This window comes from Diplotaxodon limnothrissa, linkage group LG2 (genome assembly GCF_057381915.1).
Source record: "Diplotaxodon limnothrissa isolate DT_005_m linkage group LG2, D_limnothrissa_male_GT1.1, whole genome shotgun sequence".
Classification (NCBI taxonomy): domain Eukaryota; kingdom Metazoa; phylum Chordata; class Actinopteri; order Cichliformes; family Cichlidae; genus Diplotaxodon; species Diplotaxodon limnothrissa.
This window is the reverse complement of record NC_140597.1, coordinates 22,923,986-22,948,069: the sequence shown is the minus strand read 5'-3', so window position 1 is coordinate 22,948,069 and position 24,084 is coordinate 22,923,986. Positions and strand designations below refer to the sequence as shown.

Sequence of the window (24,084 nt, the reverse complement as noted above, 5' to 3'; positions counted from 1 at the left end):
GGAGGAAGTTTTGTTAAGTTACATTAAATTAAGTTCACTGTAAATAAATTGCTCACCTTGGAAACCTGAAATGTCTGCTTCCCTACCACCTTCCTTGACGTTCGAGTCTGACTACTTCACAGACAGAATGTATGTGACGTCGCATTGGCATCTTCAGAAAACCTGACCTCTGACCTTGACCTGACATCACTGACATTTGAAGTCATTGGAGTTTTTTTTTTATTTTTTTTAGTAGATACATGTATGGTATTAATTTCAAACGCCTCATTTGCAATTTATCACAAACTTAAGTGTCCACGCCTCCCACACACCCACCTCACCGGCGGAGTGACAACATGAGCCTTTCATGGCTGAGGGGTAAAAAATTTGTTGCTTGTATGAAATCCAGTCTGAGTGTACAATATTTGAAAGACACTAGTTTTCATTTTTAACTTTTCATAGGTTGACTTTGTACCATGATCAGAATAATGAAATTTTGTTTATTTGGAATAACCTAATTAAAAGGTATTTATTACAAATATGCACTAAAATTTAATGCAGAGGTTTTCCTCCAGTGAGCTCTGGGGCCGGGCAAAACAGGGAAGTCCATTGATCCCTCTTCTTGATGGGATTCCCTCCAAAAGATCTCAATCTCCACCCTGAACTTACTACACAAAAGAGCAGCTGATGAGCTGTGAAAAGCCAAAGTGTTCTTTCCTTTGTTAATTATTGTGGAAAATAAAATTCACAGTGATTTAGCGCTCAATAAAAAGTGCTTGGAATTTGCAAACTGATGAATAACTTGATGAGTCATGCTCTCCTCTACAGAAGTTGCAAGTCAAAATAAGCACACGTGTAGAAAAGATGCAACACTGAATGTTTATTTGTCGAGTTCACAATAAACAGGAAGCGTCGAGTGAACTGCTCAGTCTCCCTTCAACCCTGTTATTCAAACACAACACTGTTCCAGAATCATTTGTTAATCAGGAGTTAACGCATGTAAATCCACTCTTTGCTTTAGTAGCCAATGAAAACATTTTCACTTGCGTAATATAATATAACACCTCCACAGTGGGCTTCCCTTTCAAAACATCCTGTGTAGGTTTGTAAGTTTAATATCATTCATTTTCAGCAGTTAATGGCATTTTATCTGCTGAAGTTACTCTGTTGCATCACTTATTTTTATTTCAAAATTATGTCATTTTTCAAAATAGAGTTTTACTAATTCATTGCTACAGAATACACAAAGCTGTTTTTCCTCCGACTGCTGTAATTATTTTATACACAAGACAGAAACAAGAGCCACGGCTCAGTCCACATCAAGTATCAGAAACGGCAGCTTTTAGGCCGACAGTTGTAGTGGTTCATCAGGTTACAGCAGAGAAGCTGTGGAAAAAAAATCTTTTCTACAAGTTAACAAGAAAAAACTGAGCAAAACGAAAACATCCCGGTAGTTCCACAGAACGCTGTCCTGCTTCATCAGCACTTTGTCTGGGATTTGAATCTTCAGAGCAAAGTGAGCACATCTCTGGAAACGACGTTGACGGCTCAAATAAGAAGCTGAAGAATAGCTCCAAAACCATACCAGCCACTGAGCAAAGTGTGGTCTTTAAAATCCTATAAAACGTCCACAATTCCCAAAATCACTCAAACAAACAATGAGGGTCAAACATTCAAGTAGGAGTTCAAGAAAACAAAAAAAAAAAGACCAAATAAAAGTGATGAAAACAACAAAACACATCAAAATATGACTGAAAATATCTGAAGGGATCGGCAGCAACCTAGCAACGCATTCAAGCCCCAATGACCAGTTAGTTTGCCATGTCCATCATTTACATACACTCCCAAAAGGAAAGAAACGTTATCACAGAGGAAACCTTGAAAACAAGCACTAAATATGATGGTACCGATCGCTTATTTACAACACAGGTAAGCTATTTCAACAGGTGTTTGCGAACGATGATGCAAGTTGTTAGTTTCTGGTCCACACGGGGATTCGCTGTGGGTAACGATTGAAACATGCAGTGTTTCAGTGCTCCCTCTAAGCCTTAAAAGTGAAATGGGACCACAAAGCTCAGCAGAGAGAAAGACAGACCAGCTCGCTGCATTTTCCACACCTAAACCATCGTAGTTTGGATTCATGTTTTCCCCTAAAGGCAACAATGGGTGCATCGATGTGCAGTTCATTCAGCATCAAGAATGTGTCGACACAGTGTGAGAGGTATTATATTTACAGTAAGTTTACAGACATGTTAAACTGCCCATAATATGCTTAAAGGATCTCTGCGTCTTTTAGCCTGTTATCTGCCTTCTTTTATTCAAACCTATAAAAGATCAAAGTCCAGGAAAAATGCTGCTCAGCTGCCTTAAAGGATTAGTTTATAGTCCAATCTTCACTCCAGTTACACAACGATATAATGCTCCACCAAGCAGCATTAAATACAACCAAAAAAAAAATCCATCGAGCACATTAAAGTCTAATGTGAACCAGCCGAATCGTTCAGCTGAGCACTGCTGAAAATCCTGATGTTCCAGTAGCAAACATATCTGACTTATTTCACACAAGACTGCAGCTGTTCCAGGATTTGGGCCATATTTCTATTTAAGAGGAACTTAAAAGTGAAAGAATGTGTCGCATACATGGCTAACTTTAACATTAGCTTCAAAGGAGGCTGTTAAGGAGAAAAGTATGAGCACTTTAAATCTGACGAGACCAATTCATCCTGCTGATTATGAACATATTTGTATGCAGATCAAATTACATCATCCTCCAAAGCTTGGATCCAGCTCCCTGTGGGGAATAAAGCCTTTGCCATCACTCCCACTGAAGCAAATGTAGCCAAAGTCCACCTCTCTCGTCTGATCTGTCCTTCTGCCAGGTAGTAGTGAATATATCCTCTTACAGCATCTATAAGCAAACCTCTTATTACCTGCATTAAGATGCCATAATCATCATTAGTAGTGTGAATTCAATTGCAATCTTCTAAGGAGCTGCAGCGCTAACCTCTGGCTGTAAGCAGGAGAGACTGTGGCTATTAAAGCATTAGCAGTGCTTTATCACTGCTACATTAACTAGAGCAGTAGTGACTGCAGCACTTAGCAATTTACACACCAGCAGGTAACACTAGTATTAGCAAACAATATGTCGAGCTAAGTTATATGCTGCAAGAAGCTATTACTGGCCATCACATTGTTCTTACAAAAAGCATTCTAAGCATGTTAGCATATGCGGAGCTAACGCATGCAGCGATGTGGATTAGCACGTTCTATAAGCTCTATGCTAGTGACTAGGTGGAGTGAAAGCAGGCGTAGAGGGAGCACTGATTGATTCACTGGTGTCACATCAGTATGTCCAGGTCGTCTCCGTGATCGTCCTCCTCTGTCACCCGTAGCGACAGGACCTCCTCGTTCAGAAACAGCCCGCTCAGTCGCTCCTTTCGGGCCTGCCGCTGCTCTTTGAGCTGTCGCTTGCGGAGGGCTTTCTGCTGAAGCTTTCGCTGCTTTGAACGTTTCTGGAAGAGACGGTGTGTGGAGAGAGGAGTTAATAATAACAATAAATAAATCGTGGGTCTAAATGCTCTGATATGAGCAGACGTCAGCAGTGTGACAGCATTTTGTAGAAACGGATACAAGTCAACTTCAACCCTTTCAGTAATTTGCATTTCACAGCTCAACAATCCATCAGAGCATTTCATCTAAAACTGTGTAAGCACATTCTCACAGCTGTTGTTGTGAACATCCAGCCACTGCTTCACCAGCTCCACCATCTGTCAGCTACAACCTGCTCTCTCATATGTCCCCAAAAAAGGCTGATTTCTGTTTTATGATTGCAGTTTACTTTTTTTTTTAATTTATATATTTTTTATTAAGGTTTCAAAAGCAGGCATTCACAGTATGTACATCATGTAAGCATACTTCTTGCTTAGGTTATCTGCCTTAGATACCGAAATAGTATTTTAATTTACATCCGAATCATAAAGAAAGAATATTTACAACTATAGAAACAATTGAAACAATCACATAATCCGAAATAAGAAAAACAAACAAAACCAACAAACCTACAAACAAAACAAAAACAAACAAACAAACAAAATGGATGTGTTGGTAGGGGGTGATCCTATAAATATATACTCTCATACATCACAGTTATTGGTTTGTGAAAATAAAATCTGGCCTATGAGGCGTGATATATTTGACCCAGTTTTCCCAGTATGATGTAAATTTCTCCAGCTTGTGGTTGGCAGAAGCTGTTATCTTTTCCATGTTATAGATTTCCATTGTGATTTCCATCCATGTACTTATGTTTGGGCTCTCCGGGGATAACCATTTTCTGGTGATACTCTTTTTACAGGCCATCAGTAGAATAATGATTGCAGTTTACAAATAGTTTTCTTGTTAGCTGAACCTTATTCTACAATTTGTTAATCCTGAAAAGGCTCACGTGTACTCCACAAACAATGAAAGAGATATTTAAGCTAGAGACAAAGCACATACCAATGATCTGAACTGAGACTTTCTTTGGTTGAGAACAACTGTGGGAATCATAGTATGGCAACAGAACTGGCACTGGAAAATATTATCAGTTACACAACGCAAGACAAAACACACAATTCACCTCAGGATCAAAGCTTAGAGACAAGGCTGCAAAGACATTCTTGTTGGTCTTGTGATGCTTTCCTACATCTTGTGACTTAACAGATCCTAACGAGCCAACTTACAGCTGATCCAGGCTAAAATCTAACCATTGAGAATCTATTCTCTCTTTACTGTGTGATCTCCATCATGCTGCCCCCTGATTACACTCAGACTGCACTCTGAGACTTCCTGTGTTTGTGTCTGAAGAAAAAACAATCAAAGATCACTCAAGCGATGAGCTCTATTCTAACACAGCACAGCAAAGTTCACCAAACTGATTAAATCACTGAATCAATTATTTTTCCTCAGCAGTTCACATTAGATCATAATTATTTTAGATCACAGTGGATGTCAATATTTAAAGTCGCAATTAACAGCAGTTTAAAGAAATGTAAACTCTGCTGTCTGACAAAGTTCATGAAAAGGAAAAAAAAAAAGTCTAGTTCTGAAATGCTGAGTAGGGCTGGGCCATATTATACCGTTCACGGTAATACCGGTATAATGTTAGGCAATGATAGGAAAATGAAATTTCGCGATAGAATGGGAGTAAAACGCGCATGCGCAGTGCCTTTGTTTTCATACGCACATGGCCGATTGTTGAGTGAAACAGATGAACCAGAATTGGTTTGTAAAAATGGTGCAACTTCAGTGATGTGGAACTGGTTTGGTGTTTGTCCGTCAGATACACAACAAAGCACATTTTTTTGCAGAACATGCAAGCGGCCGTTGTTATTGTCGTATTTGTCGGACTAAGATGCTCTTAAATCTGGGAGTAATCTGGGTCCTAAACTCCGTATGCTTCTGGTCAAACAACACTGCAGCATCACTTAGAGTTAAAAACTGTCTAAATTCTTTCATCTTTAATAAAACGATCAGCATTGCTGCTTTACGAGGTGTAACTATGAAGTTTAACTTCCAGGCATCCATGAAAACAAAAGTTATTACATTTAACGGAGTTAGAAGTTAGCAGGAAGCTAGCGGAAGTTAGCTCGCTAGTTTCGCTAGTTACCTAAGCATGATATAGCATGTTCTGACTGAGAGATTTCTGAAAAAAAAAATCAAACGTACAGCTCTGCTATCACTTCCAACATAAATGAAGACAGGAAACTAAACAGCAGTGACGTTTGTAGGGTTACTGAAGTTGGGCTAGCTGGTATACAATGATGTGCTACGTGATCGCTAGCGACACAGCTATGTTAGCATAACATAAACAGTGAAGCTGGAGGATGAACGCTAACTTTTTTCCACTTATAAAAGTTAACGTGAAGGTTCTTCATGGTTAGAGACAAATGCAATCGCATGGCAGGATGCTGTAAACGGACCAAACTTCAGTCAGGAGAACAACTGAGATAATCCATCCACAATACGAGGTTAGTCATTAATATACTGCAACAACATGGGAATAGCTCAGCTGCCAGAGAATTCAACATTAATGAATCAATGGTACAGAAGTGGAGGAAGCAAGAAGAATGAGTTTAATAAAGTTTGATTTATCTGACTGCTTTGTTTCGCTTAATGTGCCTTATAATCCCGTGCACCTTATGGTCCGAAAAATGCGTACTGCACACTGCAGTTTAATGTTGCAAAGCACCTCTTTTTAACTTCAGTGGATATTATACATGGTTATGCTCAGGATATGTCAGCCCATTTCTACTGGAAATGCCTTTTGGTTAAACTTTCAGCAAGGAATTTGCATTTGCACTGTTGCATTTTTATAAAGCTTTAATGTACATAAAAACCAGCTTCTTGTTTAAGTGAATATAAATGGAAGGTTGTCTTTTTGCGCTAGTAATGTTGTGGAGTTGTATTTTGTCTCGCATCCATTATATCGTCAGTTATATCGTTATCGCAAATTTTCAAATATATATCGTGATAAATATTTTTGGCCATATCGCCCTGCTCTAATGCTGAGTGGTTTCTCGTAATCACACCAACCACAGTCCTCACTTCCTTAGATTCAGTGAGAGTCTCCACACTCATACGCCTGTAGTGATCCTCCACAAGAGTCCCAGTTTCTCACGTGGGCCCTTGGGTAAATTAATTGCCCACCTCTGCGCTCAGGTATTACAGTCACACAGTCTCCTCTGCTGCTACACCACAGTGTGAGGGTGAGGGGAGGAGCGGTGCTGATAACAACTTGGTCATCTGTTATAAGTCCAAGAAAGGCTTCCAAGCAAGCGTTCGTCAATAGAAAACTCTCACTCAAGTTTCAAGGGCAGAAAATGTGTAACAATTATTAACACAACGCCAAATGTCCTTCTGTATAGAACAATCAAGATCTGCAACTGTTCTTCCAGTGTTTCAGAGATATATATTATAACCACTGGCCCGGACTCTGCAGAGCAAAATATTTACCAAGAAAACAAAAACTGTTTTTCATTTTTCAACATTCATCTTTCTTACTTTAGAGTCTCGTATGCGTTCTGCAGCACTGGAAAGATTTCCATCACTGTGAGCTCTGCTAATATTAGCAACACTGCTCCCACTACAGGCAGAGGCTGTACCCCCTGGAACACAAGGCACAGACACTGTTAGAAACATCAAGACCAGAATGCAGGGGAGCAATTTTATCTTGGCAAAAGCTGGAAGTACCAACATAAGCACAGACTCCTGTGGCGGTGTCAAACCAGGCAGCATCGTACCTGCTACAGAGTTGGAGGCAGTAGATCCAGTGGAGGAGCTGGCAGAGCTGACCATGCTGGCGTTACTGCTGCTGGCTCCGCTGACGCCGCCTGTACTGGCACTGCTGTGGCTGCTCCTCTTCCAGCCCTCCCTGGTGCTGCTGGCTCGCTGCCTGGGGCTGTGCTCCCTGATGTAGTTACGCACCTAATGACGTCACACAGATCCATTAAAAGGGGAGTTTCTGAACAACTCTCGACAGCGCTGCTCCTCAATATGCAGCAGCTACAAAGCTGTTGTTGCTGCTCACCTGTTTGAGCTTCTCATCGGTGAGACAGTTGAGCTCGATGATGAACTCGCTGTCAGTGGGAGAGATCTGAGCACAGGGGTCAATGATCTTGATGATGTCGAGCTGCTCTCTCAGGCCCATCTCTGTGCTGACCTTCCGGCTCAGATACTCAATGTACTCCACCTAGAAGGGGAAATTCAATTCAATTCAGCTCTATTTAAATGGCATCAAATCACAACGATGGCTGCTTCAAGGCACTTTACATTGTAAGGTAAAGATGCTACAATAATACAAAGAAAACCCCAACTATCATACGACTCTGCATGAGCAAGCGCTTTGGCAACAGTGAGAAGGAAAAACTCCCTTTTAACAGGAAGAAACCTTCAGCAGAACCAGGCTCAGGGAGGGGCGGGGCCATCTGCACGACCGGTTGGGGGAATAACACACCAGTTCAACTGACTGTATATCGAAATGTATTACAGGTTTAAAAAAATAGACAAACAAATGAAAAAATAATAGACGACACACTGCAACAAACAAAACCACGCAAGACAGAAAACACCTGGCTCATTAGCTTTAATGCTAATTCTGAGCACTCAGCACAAAACGAGCTTGTTTTGTTTACTTGTTCATCGTTGGTCATGGCACTCCAAGGCAGCTCATCCAGGTTGCGATGAGGGTGGGGCTTCGGCTTCCTCTTGGAAAACAAACATGGTGAACTTGGCACACTTGGAATTATGTCAGAGAGGACATCACTGCCACTTGCAATGTCACTTCCTGGTAACTGGGAAAACAACAATGGAAACAATTAGATTAGGACATGACAAGATAGGATTGTTTAGGAAAGCCATTTTCCACATTCATACAGATAAAGCAACAAGTGCAAATGACTTACAACTCCTAAACATGAGCACCTACAGAATATTAAAAATCAGACCGACTAATAAGCTACCTGCCACTCAAATTCACTGTCAGACCAGTCCCAGTATGTGCTGATAGAGGAGGAGACGTCACTGCAAACACTGCCTTCAGGAAACAAATCCAGCGATGTGAGTTCTTGGTCGTCCAGAAGGGAGTAGCAGTCGTCTTGATCCCCCACAGAGACGGAGGAGAAGAGCTCCTCGCTACACTCAGAGCTGGCAACACTGGTACCACAGGAAGTAAGGTTCCACCTGAGGAGAACAGAGTGGACATCAAAATTAATCTTTTAAGTGACTTCTAGAAGTTGTTCTCTTCTCTCTTTTTAGACCAGTAAGGTAAAAGAAAAGCACAGATGAAGGATTTGGGGAGGATTACAGAACAGCTGGACCTTTGTTCGCCTGTGCCTTCAAATTAAGATAATAAAACGTTGCTCCAACAGTTGTTCACTTGGCAGCCACTGTTAGGTGATAATTAAACTATTTTGCACAGTTTCAGGCTGTAACACTTGGCAACAATGTTTCAGCTACTGTCTGATTTGGAGATAAAACACTTTTATTTCTTATGTTTGTGTTTAATTTGCTAAATCCTAATATGACAGTTCAAATAATTGATTGGCTACAATTTCCAAGATATTTATGTTTAACATTTTATACCTATGCACACTGTTAACATAAGTTTTAATCATGAACTGTTAGCTTATGTCTTTTCATCTGTTTATGGTCACTTCATATGATATTTCACCTTTCTTCATTATAGAGAAGACTTAACGTGAAAGTCAAAGCAGCCCCACCAGCCCCGAACTAACCATCCAAGCAGTGGACAGCAGTAAAACTTTAGATGTGTCTCGTCACTGTTGTGCATTTGCGACTCACTAAATAAACCATACAAAGAGCAATGAACATGCTGCTGCTGTGTTCTTAAGCACAAAAAAATTACAAGTACCCTGTTTTTCGTGCTTTTCCAACTTTAGTACTAGAACACACTAACACATGAATCAGTTTTGACATGGAGCACAGGTCATGATATGTAGACATTCTGCTTTTAAGACATGTCTACATGTCTGACTATTGACTTATTCCATCATTTAACAATTCAGGACAGCAGTAGAGGAAATGTAAAGGTTATACTAGGGCTGGGCGATATATCAAGTTTTTTAAAGATATCGATATATTTTCATACGAGATATAAGATGTGACAATATCGTTTATATCGATATAGTCTATGTTACGTTATAATTATACTTGTGGAGCCGCAGGTTTGCCTCTCTTTCGTCCACTTTTGTCTCTACGCAACGTTACTCGGCCTCGCCTCTCCTTCACTGAACCCAACTCCCCCTCCCCCATAGCTTCACCTGCAGGCAATGACAAGATGAAAGCGGAAAATCTCCGTTAGCGAGTTACCGTGCGTGGGGCTGGACGGCGTCAACATGTTAGCGAGCTAACCGCACTAACGAGCTAACCGCGCTAACGACATGCAGCCCGGAGGGGCTGCACGGCCTAAAATCCTTTCCTTTTCTCAAAAATCGACAGTGCGCCTTATGTATGAATTCTGGTTGTGCTTACTGACCGCGAACCGATTTTATGTGGTGCACAGCGCTCAGCAATCTGTCAAAAAATGTTTTAATATGACTTTGCTAAACTACGGAGCTGCACCGCTTGATGGATTGTCGGAGGATTACGGCTACCGAGGAGGAGCCTCGCGGAGTGATACGTACTGTGTGTGTATAAGGACCACAAATGGCACCTGTTCAGAGACGTGGTGCAGCTGTGAAATCTGTCTCTTTGTTATTATGCTCAGCGTCTATTAGTTTACATTTTGACTGCACAATTGTGAGCTTTTTGTTATGCACAAAAACAACATTGTTTTCTTTTATTTATGGACCATGATTATTTAATAAATGCTGATAATTTATTTTTGAGTAATATCTACGCTGTATGTAAATAAAAGTGCCCGTGTGACATCTGGGACACAGTGTGACTAAGAACTCTCTTTTTGTTCTTAACTTATGGCTTTAAAAAAAAAAATCGAGATATATATCTTATATCGCCATGCAGCTAAAAAATATCGAGATATGAATTTTGGGTCATATCGCCCAGCCCTAGGTTATACACATTTTACTGGTGCACATTATGAGTCACAGTACTTTCAATGGCATATTCCGAATGAAATGCAAATTAAAAAAAATATATTACTTGTGTGAATTTTTAATATGCATAAAAAAGATTTAACTTTACTTTGCAGCATTATAGAATTCCTGTTACTGGGAATGTGTCTAATCCAAGAGAACATCATATGATGTGAAATCTGAAAATTGCATTTTATGCTTCATATCAGCAAATTTCATAAAAAATATGTGAACTCTGTAGTTTATGAAGAGGTGCTGTCAGAAAATTAGCAGCTACTCCAAATTAAACAATTAGAATAATTTAAACAAGTTTAGCATTAGTAAATGAGTCAAGTTTGACTGCATTTATGTGGAAGCATTTTGGCTGCAGAGGAGTATAATCTGTAACTTTCCACATACGGTTACAAAACTCTTCCAATTTGCCAAGCAGACTGGAAACAGGCAACAGGATGTTCCAATTTAAAGTTCTTCTGCATTTACAGGGCATACCACTCATGCACATCTGTGGCACACAGAGTTTATCTGATGCATTTACTTCCTTTAGAAAAGAATCTGGATAGTCCCAAAAGAGTGACAACTAACAGATACTTTATCTATCAGCCAAGGATTAATTTGCACCACCAAGAGTGGTAATTTGCCGGTTCAGATAGAGGGGGAGGAGGTGGAGGTGGTCAACAAGTACAAGTACCTCGGGCTGTGGGTGGACAATAAACTGGACTGGTCATGCAACACAGAGCACCTGTATAAAAAAGCCCAAAGCCGACTGTACTTCCTCAGGAGGCTGAGGTCTTTTAACATCTGCAGGAAGCTCCTGAGGATGTTTTACCAGTCAGTGGTTGCTGGAGTACTTTTCTATGCTGTGGTGTGCTGGGGGAGCAGCACAGCAAAGAAGGACTCATCCAGGCTGGAGAAACTGATCAGGAGGGCTAGCTCTGTGGTCGGCATGAAGCTGGACACTCTGGTGACAGTGGCAGAGAAAAGGACATTAAAGAAACTGATGGACATTATGGACAATGCCAGGCATCCTCTGCACACGGCCATTAACAACCAGAAGAGTCTGTTCAGTGACAGGTTGCTTCTCCCAAAGACAAGAACTAACAGACTTAAAAACTCCTTTGTCCCACACGCCATCAGACTGTTTAACTCCTCTCTGGAGGGGAGAGGGAGGGGAAACAGGAGGACAAAGGAGGGGGGAACAACTAAGCTGTAGTGCCTCTTCACCTCACTGTGCAATACTTTTGTAAATAGTCAACGGTGCAATAGACCTCAATACCTGAAATGTGCAATTCACTTGTATTTTTATTTTTATTCCTATTTATTCTATTCATCCCCTTCGTATATTTTATTTATATTGTCTCTGTATTTATATATGTGTGTGTGTGTGTGTGTGTGTGTGTATATATATATATATATAATATTCTGTAACTCTGTAACTTCTGTCGGTGCTGTGCTTTTTTGGAAATCGAATTTCCCAGAGGAACCCACCCGAGGGATTAATAAAGTTCTATCTAATCTAATCTAATCTGAAATCCCATCATTGTTACACAGTAACATTAAAGATCCTGTGTCTACTCTTTAAGGGTTTTTGTAGTTTTTTAAAAAAAAAACCTGAGGTGTAAATATGAGCTGTGAAAATCTGAAACCTCTCACTGCTGGGATTCCTCCAGTCCCCCAGCAACAAGACTGGCTGCTAGCTTAGCAAGCCACTTAGAATTTCCTCTTCTTACACAGATAGAGGGCTAACAATAGACACTTTACAGTAGCAGCACTTTGAGGGGACTGTTGTTGTGATTTGGTGTTGTATAAATAAAACTGAATCGAATTGAACTCAAGAGTGTTAAAGGCAACAGGGATGTCATTCAGGTCTGTATCCTCAGCACTGTAGGCTCCACACCACTACAGAGCTCCAAAATAGGGGTATACAGGCACAGTAGATACATGTACAAACACAAATACAGTCATTCTGTACTTGCCTGTTACTGTGAAAGCGATGCAGAGGATCCGTTCGATGACACGATGATAGCTGACAGCCAAAATCGCTGACATCCAGAGTTCCCACATCACTCAGGTTGGCCCTTTGGGAGAGGAGAGGGAAAGGCTCCTCCGGGGCCAAAAACTTCTCATACAAAGATTCAGACATGGTAAATCTGTATCTGAAATAAAGGAGGAGGGTAATAAATAGGCAGGGCTATGTTTCAATACACCTTCAAATAAATACATTATGCAAGGTCGTTATGCTGGACTGTACATGTGTTAACCTTCATAAGGCTTGTTTGTGAACACAACTGTTGATGCCACTGTTTATTAGGGGTGCAACTAGGGCTGCTCGAGTATGGCAAAAATGATAATCACGATTATTTTCACTGAAATTGAGATCTCGATTATTTGACAATACTTTGGTGTCACGGTTCGATATTTATCAAAAATACACAAGGTGGAAGGTGTATACAATTCAGAATAACAGCTAATATTAATAAACTAAGAGACAGTGTAGTTACTCCTGTTTAATGTTTTATTATCGTATTTTACTCATTAGCTAACAAAACTGAAATGGTGTTGGCTTCACAAGAATTATTCTTAGAAGCTTCCGACAGGTAAGCTAACTTGTTTTGCGGATCGCAGCTACGTTCTTCTTCGTTAGTATTGCGTGCAGTCTGGCCAGACCATATAAGCGATACTGCCCCCATAACTTCCTGTAGTGTATTGCAGTTACAAAAACACGTTTACATCGTTTTCGCATATGACGCGTCGACGATAAAATTCCGCGTCAACATATTTTTATTAATGACGTCTTCAACGAATCAGGGGAAAGGGGGGCACAAAGAAATACCTTTCTTTCTTATTCTCATTTTAAATGTCTAGCTTTTAATAAATAATTATCTTAATCTTACACCCAAAGTTAATCTGATGTAAAATGTATAGAAGTCCACTATTTATATAGTAACTATTAAATCTCTTTTTTTTCTTTTTTTTTTGCTGGGAGTTGGCAACCCTGTTAGTTAGGTTGTTTAATATTTCTGCTAAGTACTCGTTAAAATACCAGAATAGGAAGGATGGAGGATTTAAGTTTATTAAATTGATCAGTACTGCTGAACTATGAAATATTTTGGGTGCAGTGTATTTTTTGCATACAAGTATAACAAAATAGCTTTAGTATGAACTTGAGTATGAACTCATACAAAATGCAGCAAGATATTAAAAAACTGCTTTATTGATTAAAAAGCACACTATATCGGATTCATATCGGTATCGTCAGATATCCAAATTTATGATATCGGTATCGGACATTAAAAAAAAGTGGTATCGTGCCATCTCTACTTAAAACACTGTGAGATATGCCAGGTTTTTGACTAGCGTTCTGCTCATGTTTTTGTAACAGGCTGCTAGTAACAAAGTGCCTGAAGATACAATTTAAAATTGTCTGTGAAGGTTCTCAGTCATCCAGGTCATCGTAGTCAAAGGAGCTTGCAAAGAAAAGTGTCTGGACTTCTTTAAGTTACTTGAAGACGTTTCACCTCTCATTCGAGAAGCTTCTTCAGTTCTAAGGCCAAATGGTGGGGAGTCCCAGATTAAAACCTAGTGGGAGTGTCCCCCCGCAGAGGGACAAAAGGACCCCCTGATGATTCTCTAATCGTCTGAGCCAAGGTGTGGGTCCCAATCAGCCAGAGTTTCGGGTGAGCTTTTCTTTGCAAGCTCCTTTGACTACAATTTAAAATTGTTTCTTTGCCAAATTGTGATGTGATACTGGTTCATCTCTCGAGTTAATAAATTATTATATAATTTATTCTAACATATTTGCTCCACTGCACACGTTTTTTATTGTTTGTACTGTGCATGTCTAATCTGTTTATACTGGGATCAAAGAAAAAAAAAAAACGGACTTCTGTCCCTTGTATGTGTACATGTACTTGGTCAATAAATCTAACTCTGATTGTTCAGATACTAAAAAAAAGTCACTAATGGTGAAAACCTGTTTTTCGTCCAAGCATCAGTAAGAAGAAACATCTACCGATTTACTTTAATGGAAAAACTAGTTGGGCTACCTACTATGAATGCTTTTTACTTAGCAACTGTGCTAATAATAAAGCTCATAATCAACTGCTGGCTCTGTTATTTGGCCCAGCTTAGACTCAAAGTAACTGGTAAACAGCCTGAATACTTCAAGTTACGGTAAACATAACCCCACGCGTTAAAAGCGCGCGCGCGCTCGCACACATATATATATAAAGGCTTTGATAAAGCCAGCTCCATTAGCTTGAGTAGAACTTACATAAACAGTATCGTGTTTAGAAAACGCGAGCATAAGCCTCTGACATCACAACACAAGCTAACATCCTTAGCTTGCTGCTAATCCTCCGAAATATCTATGTAGCGTTTGCTAATACACAAAACGATCTGAAACTCCCATTTCCCAACAAATGCCATGTGTGAACGCTATGTGAACAGGTCTAAGCTGTAACTAAGAAGCTATCGATATTAAAAATCCTACCTTTTGGTTGTTCAAAAAGAGACCACTTCTATCGCCTCCATTTGCAAATCCGTTTTCCTCTAAACGACGAGCTGAGCTCTCACCGCGAGACTCCGCGGAATGAGAGTCATGTGACATGAAGGCGGAAGCTGTCGCACAAATACAAAACTAGCTAGACAAACCCCTCTCTAACACCAATTTCTCATCTTTTTATCTGTTAATTCTGTATGTTAGTGAACACCGAGGCATGTCTTCCAGCCATTCAAAGGACTCTTTGAGCTTTCTGGGAGGCAGAATACCACCGGAAGTCGAGTCATTGTCAAAAAACTTGAAGGATGTGGACCAAGAGTTGTTCCGAAAAATACTGAAAGGTAAATAAAGTCTAAAACAGAAAAAAATAGCAAGAACTAAATAATCGTATTATATTGTGTCTATTCGAATACGTACCCTGAAACAATAAAACTGAACGCCTTTTGGTGAAGTTTATTGTGAAACTGGACCAATAACAGTATCCACAGTAGAGTTGTGACCTCCTCAGCCTCCCAGGATGTTTATGTCGTGATAAGATCTTCTGCTGATATTCGGACCAAGTGTTAGCAGTTGAAGATGCCGGATAAGTGCATTTAATGTGACTGTGAATGATTCCCTGTCCAGCTGTGGTCAGTGCCCTGGAGGGAAAGGACTGCACAGAGGGGATGAAGTCCATAGCAGAGAGCAGTGTCATCCCGCAGGAGAGGCTCTGTCACATCGTAGCTGGGATCCACAGACTGCTGTCTGAGGCCATCCGCATCCCCACAGCGTTACTTAAACAGGAGGTGAGCTGATGCTAAAGCACTAGAAATTATATTCACTGAAACAGACTTCTTAACTAACATCTTCATTCCTCTTCTGTGGTGCCTGATGGGGCATTGATTAGATCTTTAAGGAAGATTTGAAGGAGCTAAGGTGAGGGAATCATTTTTTTTCCACACCTCTCTTTGTTTCCATTTATTATCTCCACAACCCCACCCCCCAGATTCTGAAGAGGTTATTTCTATTGTGTTTTTTCTTCTTTTATTAGAATACCCGAAGACTTCATCACAGATTTCTCCAGTGTGGTTTTTGGAAATCAGTATGTTGATTTTACAACCTCAGGCATGTCCAGGATTGGTATCTCAGAGCAGTGCTACAATCAGGTTCTATTTCCTGTGCTGTTTGTGTTTTCAGCCGTGCAGCTCTAGAAGCGGCCGCCTCTCAGAAGGATCCTCATCTCCCCACACTTGAAGAATTGAAATGGAGAGTGGATGTTGCCATTTCTACAAGGTAACATACTAAACGAACTGCAAAAACAATATGGCAATATGTGCAAGAAATCTTTGTTAATGGTTAACTGCCTACTAACACAGTGTTTTAAAGCTTTCCTGGAACAATACCATCTCTTACCACCGTCTCTTACTTGCAATATAGAAATAAGTCAGGAAGAAGGGTTTAGTGAAAGATTACAAAAGATTCTACTGCACTCATTTTAAAGTCCTACTCTTTAGACTTTGTGATGATGTTTTTGCTTTTCTGTGTCGAAACAGCTCTTTAGCCCGAGCGCTGCAGCCTTCTGTTCTCATGCAGATGAAACTTTCAGATGGGAGGTTTCAACGCTTTGAGGTATTTAAACAAGTAACCTGTTCCTGATTGTACACACAATACATTCTGACCCACAGTCCCCTTCTTATTCTCATTTTATTTACTTTTAATGACGATACCAGTACCACAGTATAGATCTACATGCCAAATTTCTGTGCATAAAACCACAGTTCAGAGGGGTTTTTTCTCTTGGTCTTTTGGCTTTTAAGAGTCTTGTTGAAAGTAATAGTTGTTCAGAAGACGTTGACGGTTTCCTCGCCTCTTTGTCTTCCCAACATGACAAAGTGCCTGCATGGATTCTCTCTTAGCACTGACATGCTTGTTAGGTTAATTGGTAGTACTAATTTCGCTGTAGGGATAATTATGAGTGGTTGTCTTTAAGTATTTACGAAAATGGATGGATTTAACAATACCTTTTAAATTCCTGAAAATGTCTTATGCATTAGCAAATCTCTAACAGAACAACTACAAAGAAACGAGTCAAGGTGTTGCAATCCCGAGGGTGAATCATGGGATGTACTTAGTTTTTCAAGGACCTGCATAGAGCCTTGTAAAAACTGTTGGCTCTTAATGTCAGTGAGCGAAGATATCCTTAATATGGTCATCTCAGACACAGTTCTGGCTGTGAGCATAACAGCCCCACACACCTGCTGCTAAAGGTGGATGAAGGTGAAGCCAGAATATCAGTTAAACAAGAGGGTGGCCTGAAACGGGGGAGACCCTGTGCCAGACAGTGGAAGGGAACTGGGTTGCATAAAGTCCTAGTACACAGATAAATAAAGATTACCTTTAAATGTAAATCATGCAAAGCTACACTTAAAGTATGCATTGGAAATGAGTTCATTCTCATGAGCTAACCATTGAATGATTTTCTTTTGAGAAACCTGTTAACATCATATGGATTTTTTTCTCCACATGACTGATGATGGTTGTGCACTATAGTAGTTATTCCTGGATTAACACAGAGTGTTAAACATGTTGGTTGTAAGCCAGTGGGCTAATGTAGGTCTGTTTCAGTTATTGCATAACAGGATTACAGAGGAAGTAACGTTTATTAACGGCAGCCTAACCTACAAGCCGTCCTTGACCAAGTGCCCCTGATACGTTTGCAGTGTTGTTTCTGTGCTAGTCAGCTTGCTTGTGCTTATTACAAATATTGTTTTGTTAGATGCTAAAAAAAACTGTTGCATTTCTGAGTCTTATTTTTTTCTTTTATCAGCTTACAGAAAAAAAAACTACAGTAAAAAAAAAGCCTGATATCCATTCACATAAATGCAAAAGTGTCAGTTTTAAAACAGGAAAAAATGAAGAATAAATAGATGCACTCCACCAGGATGTGCGGCAGCCTCACTGCCACGGCGTAATGCTATAGTACGTCTTATTCAGCAGGGGGCGCCATACTCCGCATCAGCCTCAAAATGACAAACTAGAATCCACAACTGCTTTCAAAGCTGACTACCAGTGTGGTCGGAGCAGAAGCAGGGACGAGGACGCCTACTACGGATGTGCAGCGATTACGTAATCAGATTAAAGCAGAATTAGAAGATAAGCAGCAGCAACATTCGATGTGCAGTTTTTCTTTATGGGTGCAGCTCATCTCCACCTGACGCATGCTTCTCTGGAAGTGAAGGGAGGATGAATAGCAAACAGACGAGATGACTTCTTCCTTCTTCAGCACACTCTTCTTAATTAGCACTTGTGTCTGTTTGCAGTCTGACCGCTGCAAACAGATGGTGACTCACACGCAGCTTGAGACTTAAACACAGGGATGACAGGGACAGAAATTAGGGAGGCAGCAAATGAAACTCTGGGCTTAAGTATTAGAGCACAGCATTTTGCAAGGAGTCCATCTACATCCTTTAGGTAGAAATCCAGGTTTTTAATGACTTTAATGACTATTTCTTGCATTTTTAGACATTCAGACACACAGTAAACAGCTGTGGAATGTGGCTGTGTGCTTATTTTTAATGCTGAACACTTTGTGGGTGTGCTAAATGTTCTGTGGTCTTTTCCAGGTACCTGTGTCTAAATTCCAGGAGCTTCGTTACAACGTTGCTTTGATTCTCAAAGAGATGAATGATCTGGAGAAGAGGAGCATTCTTAAGATCCAAAACTAATACACCATCCGGAGCTGATGTTTATGCTAACTCATCTCTGCTCAGTTTTTAAAACTCAGTGGAGCTTTTCTACATTTTTTCATACGATGTTATGCAAGATAACGCTCTGCACGTCATTATCTTATGCTCTGATGGTGTTGGCATCCAACATACTCGAGACAAGCACTTCACCTCCTACCGTGTATTTAAAAATCTATAAAGTTTTTTGTTCTCGTTGTGCATTAGTCTTTGATGTTTGTGTCACATTTGAAAGTCCTGCAATCCCACACCTGTGCCAAAATACAAAAAAAGTCAAGTGGGCGCTCGTGCACGCTGGTCATGTGATACACGCTCCTCTTTGAAGCAGAACGTTTTGTTCCCTCACCTCTGGGACTCCATGTGACAAGAGGTCGAAAAAATTATTTAGAAGTCTTTTGGCTAAAAGCGCAACCATAAGTGTAAAAAGTAACTTTCTTTTAACTAAAAGTTTGTCTTGTTATGTGTTTGTTTTCCAAAATAACATTGAGATTTTTTTTTCTCACTGTTGAACCACATTTCTGTAATAACATCTGTCGGTCACTAAATTTGTAAGGAATGTTTGATCTGTTCAGATTCAAACTGTGTCACAGAAATAAGAGTTAGATGATAAACTGTAAACTTCAAATGCTGAAAGTCATTGAAATGTATTACAAAGAAATCTTATGTGTTCTTGTGACATCTTTTTACATGAATGAAACTGATGTTTTTGATTAACTGCAGCTATTTTGTAGATTAAATGGAACTCGGTATCATTTCACTCTACTTATTTCTATTCTTTCAATGACAACATGAATGTAAGTGAACGAATGTATGGTGAGGGAATAATAGGATAGTCCCAATTTGAAAGTATTATAAAAGCAAACAAAATATTACTAACCACAATCAAGAAACACAGAAGGAAGGAAAGTACAGCTTTAGTCTGTGCTTTTCTGTTAATTTGGTGTTGTTCTGAGTGGGCGTGTCTTTAAAGTTTGCTGCAGGCAGCAAAGCATTTAGGCTAAAATATTATGCGTGATGTAACATATGAAGTTGCTTTAGCTTTGTAAGTTTGATCATTTAACTTCATATTAGACTATAAAACGAATGAGTTGCTGGATTGATCGGGATCACGATGCTAACACAAAGTTTAGCGTGATGCTCTGCTTAACAGACCTACAGACTGAACTTCATGCTGTCTCCTCAGGGCAACATTAAAACAGATGTTAAGTCTAAGCAACATAAAGAAAAAATGCTTTGTAATGTACTATTTTTCAGTTGGGATAAACTAATCCCATTGGTGAGCTAAATGAAAACTTGTACGTTTAAGCTCATCTCCTTGAATGCCTCTGTATCATTTTCAGTGCAGATGCTATTTTTAGGTCTTTTGTTGGAAGTCCTGTTGGGTTTCCCTGTAGTTGCAAAGGCAACTACAGGGAAACCCAGTAGTTGCTCGCCTGCTCGATCTCCTCCAGTGAGTGAAAACTTAAAACAGACAAAGTTGAATGAAGGCAAATATGCTGAGTAGTGGAACTGGTGAGTAACCGTTACACTCACTCTGAGCCCTAACACCATGTAGACGGTTACACCCTGTGGGAATGAACTCACACTGTGATGAATGTTAAAAATTGAGATTTAATTTCCCTTTCACCCCGTATACATATATACTAATAAGATGGTGGATGCTAATATTGAATTATATTGAAGTTTGAGATAATGAAGTCAGCATGTGCACAACTAATTAACTTTTAAAAAATCTTTTGGCTCTGTATGACATCACTGAGGGCAGATATCCTCAGTCAGACAGCTCTGACTTTGAGCACAGTAGCCCCATCAACCCTTCTGGTTGTGAGGGGCTGCCAATCAGAAGAAAGCATGGCTTAAAGTGGGAGGAGCTAGAGTGGCTTGTTTCAAAGAGTGGATGAACTGAATAAAAATGTGGAGTTGACAATGAGCATAACAGGTCCCATTAAAAGATCTACACAGAGCATCTTTAATAATTACAGTTAATAATAAATACTATGCAGATGTTATGTTTTTAGTATTTTGATGGGAATATTCTTTATAACAAGGCTGTTCTTAACAATCCCATCTGATTTCTAATAAAAAAGACCACAAATTCATCCTTACAAACACAATTCTATCTTTAACCAACAAACAGACCCACTGAAAAGTCATTTCTCTTCTTAGGAAAACATTTTGAGAAGAAAAAAAAATCAAAAATGTTATTTTCATAGTCACAAGTCTCAGTACATCCAGTACCTCAACTTCACATTTCCAAGATCAAATCAGATTAAAGACGTTTGCTACAAGCGGTCCTCTCATGCCTACAGTATCATTAGTCTGTGTTTATGCATTCTTTCCCAAATGATCCAATACCTCATAATATATTTTCACTGTCAACAAATGAACAGTGACTCTTTTAGAAACTCTCAAAGTGCAGACTTGGCAGCCATCATGCAAATATCCAGCTATCTCTCTATCCGAGCAAGACGTTGTTTAAAAGTCTGAAGAGGTGACTTTGAGGATAACTGTGTGTCCTAAATGAGCAGGCTATCCAACGTCCAGACGGTCTGCACTGGGGTTGACTATTGGCCTATTTAGAGGCACCCAATGACAGTTCAAGGTGAGAAGGAGCAAGAGAATCTCCCACTACTGTGTGTGCGTGTGCGTGTGTGTCCGGGCAAAGTAAGCATATGGCCACGTGCTTGCATAATATTCTGCCCGTGTCCTGGTTTGCATATATGTCAGAACGTCTGTTTCTGCATGTGTGTCAGCGTGTCTGTGTCTGCTGCGGTGTGCAGGCTCACGTCAGCCTGCGTTTCTGTCTGTGTGCGGGATTGAGTTCACATGCCAGACTGGCCGACCTACTGAGATCGACACCGACTGGCTTGCTCGCCGCTAATCCCTGCTCACACACACTCTAAACGCCTTTTAGCACACAAGTTTTATTTCAACCCTACAGGAAATACGGCTGATAGGCTTCAGGTGAGGCTAATAATACCACGTAGGCTTGTATCCAAAAACATGCAGAAGGCAATCCCTTAACTACAGTCCTTACATTCAAGCCTTAACCTACTTCTAATTATGGTTAACTCTGAACACCACCCACACTGGCCAGAAGTCATAATTAGAGGATGATGACAAATGCCCCTTAGTAGACCGAAATAACCAAAGGTGTCTTTTATTCCTCCATCAGAAGTTATGTAGTCTGTCATTAAGAGTGAGCTGATATAATACTACACACCTGCAGTCACAAAGAACCTGCCATACTCTTCAGACCGATACCGTAGTAGAATATTATCTGCTAACATGTCATTTTAATAATGTGCATCAGTACAAAAACACTTTAAGGTGCTACTGAGCCTTGTTTTTGTCCTTGTGCAAACACTTTTATGCAACAATCTCTGGCTAATCTTCAAAGCTTTGGCGAGCTGTCACAGTTATCAAAGCAACCCATCTTGGCCGTGTCACAGTTTGATATCTTAACATCTGCTCTTTTACGCCTTGTGTCACCATCTGAGGATCAATGACAGGATGTGACGGGGTTGTAATAATAATTAACAGCTTTGTCATCCGATGTCAGAGCCGAGCGGTTTCCCCGCAGTAATTATTGTGCTGTGAGCTTCACATCTGTGCCAGCCAACAGAGTCCACTCACATAGTCAAAGTGCTTCTCAGCAAAAGCATTCATTTCCCAGTCTCCCTGAGATCCGTGTGTTGGACATGTAGAGGATACATATTTCTCAGACTGCCTTCTGTCAGAACTCTGTGTATAGTTAAAATTACTCCAACTCCTCCAGATCAGTGACAGAAGTCATGAATATCTTGATTTTACAATTAAATATTATACAAATACCACGTGTTAGGGAATAAAAACATTCTAAATACACGTCTAAATATGTGGGTACACCTATCTAAAGGTGCTTAATAAAGATTCAGGTCAGAGGTCACAGTAGGGATCCAATTTCCAATCTGTATGGAGCATTATCAAGTTTAAGATAAGAAAAATTAGAAGAGGAGATGGAATTACAACTTAGTATAAAGTGACAGGGCCTTCAATGCAAATCTGTGGTAACAGTGTCCAGTGGGGTCAGACCATCTCCAAAACTGCAGCTCTCATTCTGCAGCAGTCAGTATTTATCGAAACAGGTGAACCAGCGACAGGGTCATGGAATGCCAAAGCTCACAGATGCCCATGTGGACATTCTACTGTAGCTCAAATTGCTGAAAACGTTGATGCTGGTTCTGACAGAAAGATGTCAGAATACACAGTGGGTATGGGGTTGCATAGCCACAGACCATTCAAGGATCCCATACTGACCCCTATCCACCAACAATGGGGACTTGAGCATCAGAACTGGACAATGGGCAATGTTCTGCTGGGAAACCTCGGCCCTTCCATCAATGTGGTTGTAAATTTCACACGTACAACTTACATAAGGTTGTACATGTCATTTCTAAAGACCATGCAAGCAGGATTTCCTGATGGCTGTGGTCTCTTTCAGCAAGATAATGTGTCCTGCCACAAAACAGAAATGGTTCAGGAATGCTTTGAGGAGCACAACAATGTGTTTGGGGTTTTGACGCAGTCTCCAAATTCCCAGGATCGTAGTCTAATTGAGCATCTGTGGGATGTACTGGACAAAGAAGTCTGATTCATTGAGTCCCCACCTCGCAGCTTATAGGACTAAAAAGATCTGTGGATGACATTTTGATGCCAGATACCACGGCACAGTTTCAGGGACCAAGTGGAGTCCATGTTTCAATGGATCAGGGCTGTTTTGGCAGAAAAGGGGGACCGGCACAAGAACAGGCAGGTGGTTCTGATGTTATGCTGCTTCTAGAATCAATTTTCAGGAAACACAATATTCCCTTTCATTGTTTTGCTGATGACATCCAAATATATTTCCCTATTAGATTTGATGCCTCTATCCCACTGACGCTTCTGTTTGATTGTCTATAAGATAGCAAACACTGGTTAACACTAATTTTTCCCCCCTTAATGTCAACAAGACCAAAATGATTGTATCTGGAAATTGTCCCTCATCTGGACTGGTTAATGGATATCCCTGCCCCCCTTGTTTCTTATTGCTCCTCGGTGTTGGTAGTTTTTAAAAAAATGGCTTTTACATTCGAAATACAACCGACCACAGTTGTTAAGACCAGTTTTGATCATTTACATCAAATTTACAAAGAAAAATCCTACCTTCCTCCACAAAAAATACATTCACCGTCTGCATTTCTTGCAAAATATGGAGGTCAGTACCTTTTAGTTACGATTCCATGACCAATGGTTACCTTGAAGCTGGTAACACGTG

General features: G+C 40.2%; 2 protein-coding genes across 2 annotated transcripts; one reads left to right on the top strand and one right to left on the bottom strand.

Annotated features, from left to right (window-relative positions):
• Positions 1–851: 851 nt before the first annotated feature.
• fam199x (family with sequence similarity 199, X-linked) lies at positions 852–15,122 on the bottom strand. The gene is made up of 8 exons (XM_085361249.1): positions 15,058–15,122; positions 12,542–12,721; positions 8,475–8,694; positions 8,148–8,306; positions 7,544–7,705; positions 7,257–7,440; positions 7,018–7,121; positions 852–3,491 (listed from the first exon to the last, which is right to left on the bottom strand). Exons 2-8 carry the CDS (start codon positions 12,706–12,708, stop codon positions 3,318–3,320), a joined length of 1,170 nt encoding a protein of 389 aa, XP_085217375.1. The 5' UTR covers positions 12,709–12,721; positions 15,058–15,122; the 3' UTR covers positions 852–3,317.
• Positions 15,123–15,258: 136 nt separating this feature from the next.
• On the top strand, positions 15,259–18,779 carry commd5 (COMM domain containing 5). The gene is made up of 7 exons (XM_085368236.1): positions 15,259–15,407; positions 15,691–15,851; positions 15,953–15,981; positions 16,097–16,147; positions 16,243–16,338; positions 16,599–16,674; positions 18,669–18,779. Exons 1-7 carry the CDS (start codon positions 15,284–15,286, stop codon positions 18,768–18,770), a joined length of 639 nt encoding a protein of 212 aa, XP_085224362.1. The 5' UTR covers positions 15,259–15,283; the 3' UTR covers positions 18,771–18,779.
• Positions 18,780–24,084: the final 5,305 nt, after the last annotated feature.

What these genes read in the sequence shown, in the direction of transcription:
- fam199x (XM_085361249.1), bottom strand. Translation starts at nt 12,708, where the DNA reads ATGTCTGAATCTTTGTATGAGAAGTTTTTGGCCCCGGAGGAGCCTTTC. An exon ending in CCATGACCAACGATGAACAA is followed by an intron (nt 7,706 to 8,147) that starts GTAAACAAAACA and finishes TTCCCCTTCTAG; the next exon opens with GTGGAGTACATTGAGTATCT. An exon ending in CCGATGAGAAGCTCAAACAG is followed by an intron (nt 7,441 to 7,543) that starts GTGAGCAGCAAC and finishes TGACGTCATTAG; the next exon opens with GTGCGTAACTACATCAGGGA.
- commd5 (XM_085368236.1), top strand. Translation starts at nt 15,284, where the DNA reads ATGTCTTCCAGCCATTCAAAGGACTCTTTGAGCTTTCTGGGAGGCAGA. An exon ending in GTTCCGAAAAATACTGAAAG is followed by an intron (nt 15,408 to 15,690) that starts GTAAATAAAGTC and finishes TTCCCTGTCCAG; the next exon opens with CTGTGGTCAGTGCCCTGGAG. An exon ending in CAGCGTTACTTAAACAGGAG is followed by an intron (nt 15,852 to 15,952) that starts GTGAGCTGATGC and finishes GGCATTGATTAG; the next exon opens with ATCTTTAAGGAAGATTTGAA.